General features: G+C 37.9%; 1 protein-coding gene across 1 annotated transcript; it reads left to right on the top strand.

Annotated features, from left to right (window-relative positions):
- Window positions 1-8242: 8242 nt before the first annotated feature.
- On the top strand, window positions 8243-9692 carry LOC129235524 (SAP domain-containing ribonucleoprotein). The gene is made up of 2 exons (XM_054869411.1): window positions 8243-8376; window positions 8439-9692. Exons 1-2 carry the CDS (start codon window positions 8347-8349, stop codon window positions 9477-9479), a joined length of 1071 nt encoding a protein of 356 aa, XP_054725386.1. The 5' UTR covers window positions 8243-8346; the 3' UTR covers window positions 9480-9692.
- The last annotated feature ends 738 nt before the right edge of the window (window positions 9693-10430 follow it).

The following is a 10430-nucleotide window of genomic DNA, read 5'->3' as shown; positions in this document are numbered from 1 at the left end:
GATGTACGGGCATCAGCTGCCTGTTAATTGGCTAAGTGACAGTCCAGAGCATTGATTACAAGCGCGCGAAAGCATTTTGTCGAGAGTAAACGAGAAAAGCGAAAATCAGTTATGGATTGCAAACAGAATAGTGTGATTGCATTATATTTGGCTGGAAAATCACAACCAGCGATTATTCGTGAGCTCGAGCACCTTAAAGTAAATAAAATTTTTATTTAGCGCACCATTATGGTCATCAAAAGACTGCAACGTCACGTGAAATGGTTCAAAAAGTGAAGAAGCGACGAGAGCGAAATCCCCGCCGAGGTGCCAATCAAATGGCGAAAGAATTGAAAATATCTGACCGTAGCATCCGCCGCATACTGAACAATGATCTCAAAGTCAAGCCTCACAAGATCCAAAAGGCGCATGAACTCACACCAAAGCAACAACAAGTCAGACTTGAGAGAGCGAAGGAGTTGCTTCGTTTAGCCGAAAGCGGTCAATTTCCGAAGATTGTGTTTTCTGACGAGAAGATTTTTCAAATTGAGTAATTCGTAAACTCCCAAAACGATAGGGCTTATTTGACCGACCGTTCATACGAGAATTTGAGTTATCGATTGGTCACCAGGAGGCAGCATCCGCCACAGGTAATAGTTTGGGTCGCTGTAACCGCAGATGGGCGCTCTCCAATCGTTTTCATCGAGCCTGGCGTCAAGGTAAATGTGCAATTTTATCGGAAAAGTATTCTGCAGGCTGCTTTGAAACCGTGGGCAGATAAACATTTCCATGGACAGACCATGGACGTTTCAACAGGACACGGCACCGTCTCACAAACCTCGAGTGAACCAAGAATGGTTAAAAAATAACGTTCGGAACTTCATAACATCCACACAATGACTCTCAAATTCACCAGACGCGAATCCGATAGATTATTCTTCTTGAGCCACTTTGGAGAGCAAGGTACGAACTAAAAGATTCACCATTCTCGAGGCGCTGAAAAAAGCCATTGCCCGCGAGTGGGCCAAAATACCTGCAAGTCACAATAGAGGAGTTTGCGATTCGTTTCTGGAGGCCATAGTCAAGGCATAGGCAAGGCAAAAGGTGGTCATATCGAGTAAAAGTAAATTGATTCTTAATTTTGTATTACTTTCACACATTTCTTACTTTTAATTGAATAAAAGTAATTTTCCCAACTAAATTTATGTCCTATTTAATTGGTTACACATCGAGTGGCGGACCCTGTATTTTCCTTTGCTCCGCTTCATTCTTTTTGCAGTGTTGCATCGTCCACAAACGGTACTCAATGAGTTACACATTTTTCTCTAAATCTAAGTTTGGCTACTACTCAGCCTTTTCGCCATTGCGGCAAAAATTCGCAGATTCCAGCATTGCGTGTATGGTAGTAATTGTGTTCATTGTATGCACACATGTACAAACATTAATTGGATTTTGGTGGTACGATTTCATTAGCGCATGAGACGATTGCCACTAAAGCCCTCGCCTCACAACCAGGCAACCAGCCAAACAACCACTAGCCAGCCAGCATGTAACGACTGCTCTGGTGTGGTTTAGTTAGGCCAGCAAACACCTGTTCTTAATCGCTCCTTGATGGAGCTGCATATGAACAAACATACATAACTGCTGCTGATGATCGCCGTGGCCTGTTCAACAAAGCATTTTAATCTTGTTTCATTCCAAAGGCAATTGTGGATCGCTGATTATGGCCGGTTGTTGCATGCAATACGATTATTTGATTGCAGTTGATTACTGACATCGCCACCGCCGCCACCGCCTTTCCTAAAACTACTTTTAATCTAAGTTAGTACGTACGAGTATTATTAGTCATTGTTTGCTCTGCACTCGCTTGTCAACCCACCTATCCACATTTCTCAAGCATAAATCAATTATGAAGAAATGGCTCGGAGAATGTAAAGTTAATTCTAATTAATGTGAGCACACTTATACATATATACTCGCATATACATATGTACGTGCATATGCGTGTATATTAGCATTAGAAATTAGTTGAAATGTAGTAGACACCGCTAACTGTAGTTTACCACAATTTCTTAATCATCTCAAATGAGCAACGGCTTCATCGCCGGCAAAGCTGTAAATACATATATACGAGAATGTATGCGTGTATCATATTTAAATCGCAGAGATCTTTTCTTTCAGCGCCACCATTCGCTTTTTTAGCTTTTTTCGCGTATTCAATTCATGTTCGATGCCGATCTTATTCGATGCCTATATACAGATGTACTCAGATATTGCGTATACTCGTATGCAGATAAAACCTACGATTACAGATATGCGCATATTTACACTTATATATGTATGTATATACTCTGCCTTAAAGAAAAGTTAGGATTTTCTCATCTTTTTCTCAAAACAAAAATGTTGCAAAACTACAAAATCCACGCTGTGAATGACTTTGGTGTTAGCGCTATTGCGCTTTGGTTAACTTAGTTGTTGCTGCAGGTTTCTGTTGCACTATGTCAAGAAATCAATTTCGTTCCGTTCTCACATATATTAAGTTTCATTAATGCGTTTCTTCTGCTTTTTTTTGTTTTTTTTTTTTTTGTTTAATTTGTTTTTCCTACACTTTGATTTAAATTTGTTTGCTGCATACTCTGACTCAGTGAAAGTCTCACAGTACTCGTATACACTTATCACTTCACTTCATATTTTCATGTCATATTTTCCCTATGGATGTACTAAACGAAACATACATATACAAACATATGTATTTAAGAACATATTATCTACGGTGTATGCATGTGTGTGCATGTGAGTTTATCCGCTTTTCCAATTGCGCTTGCGGGCGCGTTAAGATGTTCCTTTGCCGTTTGAGTACGTGCGCTTACACTCGAAGGTTGGTTGCGACTGCGCTCACCCAATTTCCGTTGCGGCCACCTTGGTATTTGGCCACAAAGCAGTCTGTCGTTTCTCACCAAACCTGGCTTAAAAGAAGCCAGTGTTGTTTCTTTATTTTTAAGCCAAGAAGCTATGGCTAAATGTCAACAAACGTAAAAATATTCTTTTAAAAAATTTTGCATGAGGAAATAGGCTCTCAAAGACATTCATTTTTATAAGAGAAAAAAAATTTATTGATCATACTTAATTAATTTATTTGCTTTTTATTATTATTTATAAATTATCTAATGCCAATGAGTGCTGGGAGAAACTCGTGTTTTACATTAAATATACCTATAAATATAGAGAATTACTCATTATAGAATTGAAATTGTGAAGAATGGCAAGATTCTACCTAACTGTGATACACCAACAGACGGCGTAAGCCAATGTCGAACATTTATTGTATACATAGGTATACCCAACTCTCCTTTTACACGATTTTGAAATAACACGGTTCACTAATCAATTGTTTTACACGAAATTTTCGTTCTTGCACGAATCTCAAAATAAAAATTTTTTTTGACGTGATAACGTCTTATAATTCGATTTAGCCGGCTGCACGCACGAAAAAATGTGTCGTTACCTTGCTCATTTGTCGTTACCTTGCTCATTTGTTGTTACCTTGCTCATTTGTCGTTACTTTGCTCATTGTCGTTACCTTGCATGAACTGCAAGCGAAAGCGCGGAACGAACGACAAAGCAAACAAAGCAAACGAACGGCAACGTTCGACATCTTGCTCTCTCCTACTTAAGTGAGCGTATATATGTATGTATATGCGCATATGTAAAGGGTGTTTTTTTAGAGGTTAGATTTTCAAGTTGGCACTACTTTTTTCGTAGATGGTCTTTTTGACAGCTGTCACTTGATTTATGCTCAGTTTGGTTTGCCATTTCATAATGAATAGACTTACACCTGGACAACGCTTGCAAATCGTGCAAATTTATTACGAAAATAATGGTTCGGTTCGCGCGACGCATCGAAGAAAATTTTGTTCAGCGATGAAGCTCACTTTTGGTTGAATGGATATGTCAATAAGCAAAATTGTCGCATTTGGAGTGAACATAATCCACAAGCCATTGCTGAGACGCCGTTACATCCTCAAAAAGTCACTGTTTGGTGTGCTCTATGGGCAGAGGGAATCATTGGTCCATATTTCTTTAAAAATGAAGCCGGCCATAATGTTACAGTCAATGGAGAGCGCTATAGAGAAATGATTAATGACTTTTTCGTGCCTGAATTGGACGATGTTGATGTGGACGACCTTTGGTTCCAACAAGACGGCGCTACATGCCATACAGCCAACGCAACAATCGATTTATTGAAGGAAACTTTTGGTGAGCGCATTATCTCGCGCCGTGGACCTGTGGCGTGGCCTCCAAGATCGTGCGATATAACACCGCTGGACTATTTCTTGTGGGGCTATGTGAAGTCGCTTGTCTACGCAGATAAGCCCGAGACGATTGACGTCTTGGAAGAGAATATTTGGCGCGTTATTGCTGACATACGGCCCCAATTGCTGCAAAAAGTGGTCGAAAATTGGGCCTCTCGGCTGGAATTTATTCGAGCCAGCCGCGGCGGCCACTTGCCCGAAATCATTTTTAAAACATAATGGCAAACCCTTATCTGTATAATAAAGCTAAATTCTTGGCCATAACATTAAATTATATACGTTTTATTTCATCTTGAAAACCTAACCTCTAAACAAAACACCCTTTACATATATAAATTCACGTATTTGTATTTGCATATGCCTTCTTATTGATTATTATTAATTTGATTTACTTGAAGAATTTAAAATAAAACCAAGTTTGTTAATGATACCTGTTGTTTTAATGTTATTATTATTAATTTTTTTATTTTATATGAAGAAAAAAATGTGTGGTAATATTTACCATATACCTTATAAGATATGTTGTATACTAATATATGTATATAAACATGCATATACATATATAATTTCGCGCAATTTTCAAAAAGAACAAATCTATATGTAAAGATGCATACAAATCATATGGACATATCAAATATACGAATCTATTCCGTACGCAAGCAAATGTAAGCTAATGTGCTTGAACTGCAAGCGAGAGCGCGGAACGAACGACAAAGAGCACAATCGGCCCCCGCGTTCGGCAACGTTCGACATCTTGCTCTCTCCTACTTAAGTGAGCATATATATGTATGTATATGCGCATTTGTATATAAATTCACATACTTGTATTTGCATATGCCTTCTTCCTGTGTGCATGGTAATGAACCATTTCTCTGTTGAGAATAGGACGATGAGAGAAAAAGTAGGAAAAGAAAGGGAGTGTTTCGAGTGTAAAGTGTCTTGAAAAAGGCAAATCGATGATGGTGCCTCTTAGTGTTGTTGACTTATTAACGCCTGATGCACAATCGAAATTGAAGATATCTTTCATGAATTTGATAAATGTTTCGTCATTTTCCACCTTTGTGTAAATGTAACTTGACCTATTCCATTGCAATTCCATTTACCTCCTCCTCTATATCCATACAAAATATCTATCAAACAAATAAAATTAAAATTTTGTTTTGAAAATTACAACCATTCCATCAATATTTTCTTATGACGTTGTCACGTTAAACTATCGTCAGTAAAACGACTTTACAGACAACCTCTTTTGACGTGATAACGTCTTATAATTCGATTTAACAGGCTGCACGCACGAAAAAATGTGTCGTTACCTTGCACATTAGTGTTACCTTGCTCTTTAGTGTTACCTTGCTCTTTAGTGTTACCTTGCTCATATGTAGTTACCTTGCTCATTGCATTGAATGAACTGCAAGCGAAAGCGCGGAAGGAACGACAAAGCAAACAAAGCAAACGAACGGCAACGTTCGACATCTTGCTCTCCCCTACTTAAGTGAGCGTATATATGTATGTATATGCGCATATGTACATATATAAATTCACGTATTTGTATTGGCATATGCCTTCTTATTGATTATTATTAATTTGATTTACTTGAAGAATTTAAAATAAAACCAAGTTTGTTAATAATACCTGTTGTTTTAATGTTATTATTATTATTTTTTTATTATATATGAAGGAAAAAATGTATGGTAATATTTACCATATCTATACTAATATTATAAAGAGGAAAACTTTGTTTGTTTGGTTGTAATGAATAGGCTCAAAAACTACTGGACCGATTTTAAAAATTCTTTCACCATTCGAAAGCTACATCACGAGTAACATGGATTATATTTTATTTTGGAAATAGGGCTCGAGATATAGGTCAAAACGTGGACCCGGGTAACCTTCGGATGTGTATGTACAATATGGGTATCAAATGAAAGCTGTTGGTGAATGTTTTAGTTCAGAGTATTTCCATCCGCTCCGTGACTAGGATCTCGAGATATAGGTCAAAACGTGGACCCGGGTAACCTTCGGATGTGTATGTACAATATGGGTATCAAATGGAAGCTGTTGGTGAATGCTTTAGTTCAGAGAATTTCCATCCGCTCCGTGACTAGGATCTCGAGATATAGGTCAAAACGTGGACCCGGGTAACCTTCGGATGTGTATGTACAATATGGGTATCAAATGGAAGCTGTTGATAAGTGCTTTAATACGGGGTAATTTGTTATGTTATGTTATGTTATGTTATGTTATGTTATGTTATGTTATGTTATGTTAAAGTATATTATGTTATGTTAATGTTAACTCATTCTCTATATCCATACAAAATATCTACCACACAAATAAAATTAAAATTTTCTTTTGAAAAATGCAACCATTCAATCAGTATTTTCTTAAGACGTTATCACGTTAAACTATCGTCAGTAAACCGACTTCACAGACAACCTCTTTTTACCCAAATAACGTCTCTATTACTCCTCTGGTTTCGATCACTGGATTATTAAATAAAAGTCTCAACACAACTTGTTTGAATTATTTTCAGCACTTCATCGTCTACTTCTACACGCTGAATAATTGTTACGTTTTTACCCAAATAACGTTTCTCAATAATTCCTCTGCTTGCTCTCGATGGTTACTTGCCAACAACTAAGTCTAACTGACCGCCTTGCTTGCTTGCCAACAACCATGTGTTTCTACCTGCGCCACTGTGTATTTCTGGCTGTATCTGACCGTGTGTATCCTTTGATTGCAGTCGCGTGTTTGTAGTCCGGCTGCCAGACAAACGGGGATGTACCTCGGCTAAAACAAAAAAAAAATAGTACCTGATTTGGGTCGATTTCCCCAAGGGCGAACTTAACCCTGTGTAACCTTTTTCTTTGTTTGTTTATGTATTCTTTGAAGGACTATCCATTATCCTTTCTAAATTACTACGATACTAAGTAACAAAAACTTTAACTTGAGAGAGGCGAAATATACACGAATATTGCCCGGAATGAAATTAAAAGAATTAAAACCGAACTCGTCCGATGTAACAATTAAAGTGCTTATTTTTATTATTTTCTATCCTTATACTAGTACTTGAAACAAGGATTAGAAAAATAGCGACAACGAAAGAACAGTAACTGGAAAGTTAGAGTGAATATCGGTAAGTAAATAGAAATATAGTCAGCGAACGAAAGTAAATAGCAAAAGGTAACTAAAAGGAGAAATATATATGTATATATATCGGCAGGCAATGGCAAACCTCCGAGGGTATTTCTGCCATGAAAAAACTCCTCCATAAAAAATATCTGCCGTTCGAAGTCTGTTTGAAACATCATTATGGAACAACATCAAGACGCACGCCACAAATAAGAGGAGGAGCTCGACCAAACACCCAGAAAGGGTGTACGCATCATATATATACATACATATATAGCAGAAATACATTCGGAGGTTTCCCATTGCCTGCCAAGGGGCCGCTATTAGAAAAAAACGTTTTTTTTTTGGTGCTTCACCGAGACTCGAACCTACGTTCTCTCTGAATTCCGAATGGTAGTCACGCACCAAGCCATTCGGCTACGGCGGCCACCGTATTTTATATACATATATATATATATATATAATATATACATATATATATATAACTTAATATTACGCTTAAGTATAATTTACATATTTATTTATTTAATTTTAAGTTTTTAAAGGTGCTAATATAATTTTTATTAGTTACTTAATGTATTATACAATTTTTTAAATTCAATTTTAAGTTAATTTTGTATTATTGACAAACGTTACAACACGACCGTTCAACTCAGTGTACAACGTGTTGGTACAACAGTTAGAGCGTGTGTACTCTACATAACAATATGTTAAGAAATATATAAGCATACAACTTAACTCATGTGTTCATTTTTATTCCTCACACAACGGCAACTTACGCTGCTGCGCTTGCACTGAACGTACTTAAAGAGGAAACTGTCAAATCGATGATACTTATATGTATTTGTGAGATTGAAGGAAAAACAAATAGGAGGCTATAGTCGCGGATTTATATTTATAAAAATTAATAATACACAGAACCATGCCTGAGTCGGACGTCACGAAAATGAAGGCAAGTTCAGTAAACATATATTTAAGCAATGTATTTTTTAATATGGATTTTATTTTTACCAGGTAGCCGATTTGAAACGTGAGCTGAAGCTGCGTGGCCTCGCTATTACGGGCAACAAAACGGAACTTCAAGACCGCCTACAGACAGCGCTACTTGATGGTGACATTTCATTGGAAGATTCAGCTATAACGAATGAAGATGCACTTCTTGATGAAGATGCTGTATTGACCGATGAAGAGGAGTCGCCGATCGCTGCAGATGAAAACGAGCTGCTTAAAAGCCCAACCAGTACTCCAACAGCTTCCGAGCTAGCTTCGCCTTTAAACGAAAAGAAGCCAAGCACTGAGACCGCAAATACGCCAATTAATCCTAAAAAAATCATATTGAAGCGCAAAGCAAGTGACGGCGATAACACTACGACAGGTCCGGAAGGTATTGCTGTCTCAACCACATCAAAGGAGAATACAGAACCATCGAAGGAAAAAGTGTTGAAAATGAGTGAACGTAATCCAATTACAGTAACTGACCTCAATTCTACAGAACCACCTAATGCCAAAACAAACAATGGTACGAACGCCAAAGAAGCAGCGCATGGCAAAAAGGTTGTAGAGTTGAGTCAAATGGAGCGTTTAGAACTACGTGCCAAAAAATTCGGTCTGGGCACAAACTCCAGCGCAGCACCAGATAAAGTAGTAACTAAACTGACAGGAAATACACAAGTAAGTAGTGGCACTGGAGGACCCGTTGTAAATGATGCCAAACAAATTGAGATGCTTAAGAAACGAGCGGAACGCTTTGGTTGTGTGGTATCTTCAAAAATGGCTCAAATCGATGCGGCCGAAAAGTTGCAGAAACGAAAAGAACGTTTTGGAGCGGGGAGTGCAGCTACCGCTGGTGCTGTCGCTGGATCCGCAAAAACAAATGACGTATGGGCAGAGAAGGCGCGAGCTCGTTTAGAACGTTTTAAAAACACGACATCGGCAGGTGGCAAGAAAGTTGCTCTGGAGGCGACCAGCGAAAGTATGGAAGGAGCCGACGGAAAAAAAGAACCCGCACCAATAGTCACACCACCAACTCCACAAACTACAGCTGTCGGCAATTAAGATCAACCATCAATGAACTATAATAATTCATAGCAACACCGACAAAGTACTACCGTACACTATCCAGTTCAACAGCCGAACTCGCATGAAATATGCGAGTTATATTTTGTATCCATAAACACTAAATTGCAATCGGCAAATGTAAGCATAACACTTTATATTCAAGTGAAAATGTAATCTTGTTTGAAATAAAAATGTATTGTTTCAAAAACATGCCTTTCTTATTAACCATTCAATAATACTTTGAATAAATCAATAAATGAAATCACAAAATTTTTTAATACTGCCTGAGTACACGGATGTAGATTATCAGATCCAAGATCGTTCCCCCGACAGTCGGTAACTACAGCAGTACTCCCCGAAAATGTTTGGGGAATATTTTCGCTGCTACAACAACATCAGATCCAAGATATATCAGACCAAGAGCATTCATTTCAGCAGCTTGCCCACATTTGTTTCCGCTGCTTGGGCAAAATTATAAGCAGGGAAATATAATTTCGGCCATGTATTCAAACTATTTATTCCAAAAGTTAAGAAATCTACATTTGAAGAAGCATTTATTGTTGTTGGCGTGCCAATATGAAACATGGTCTGGCGAACACTGGTGAAGCGCAATTCGTCGATTGGTTGCATATAAATCCACAACTTCCCGTAACGTAAAACCGATTGTCGAGGGAGTGAAATATTCCATTTCATTCAACGACTCTATAAGCCCCGTTCAAAATTTTTCCCCGAATATACATATAATTTTGCTCACATAATTAACCCTCCATTGGACACCTTTCTTAAAACATGGGCACTCGGGTCCGGCCTTTTTTCGTCAGGTTCGAGGATCCTTTTTAAAAGGTTATATCCACAAATCGATAGAAAATTAAATTTTAGGAAGCTACCTGAAAGCTCAAGTCGTTAGCAACAATGAAAGCTTGCTAAATTCATGTCCAAAGTCTGGCC

This window comes from Anastrepha obliqua, chromosome 1, assembly GCF_027943255.1.
Source record: "Anastrepha obliqua isolate idAnaObli1 chromosome 1, idAnaObli1_1.0, whole genome shotgun sequence".
Classification (NCBI taxonomy): domain Eukaryota; kingdom Metazoa; phylum Arthropoda; class Insecta; order Diptera; family Tephritidae; genus Anastrepha; species Anastrepha obliqua.
The sequence above is the reverse complement of the archived record's forward strand: the minus strand, read 5'-3'. Positions and strand labels throughout refer to the sequence as shown.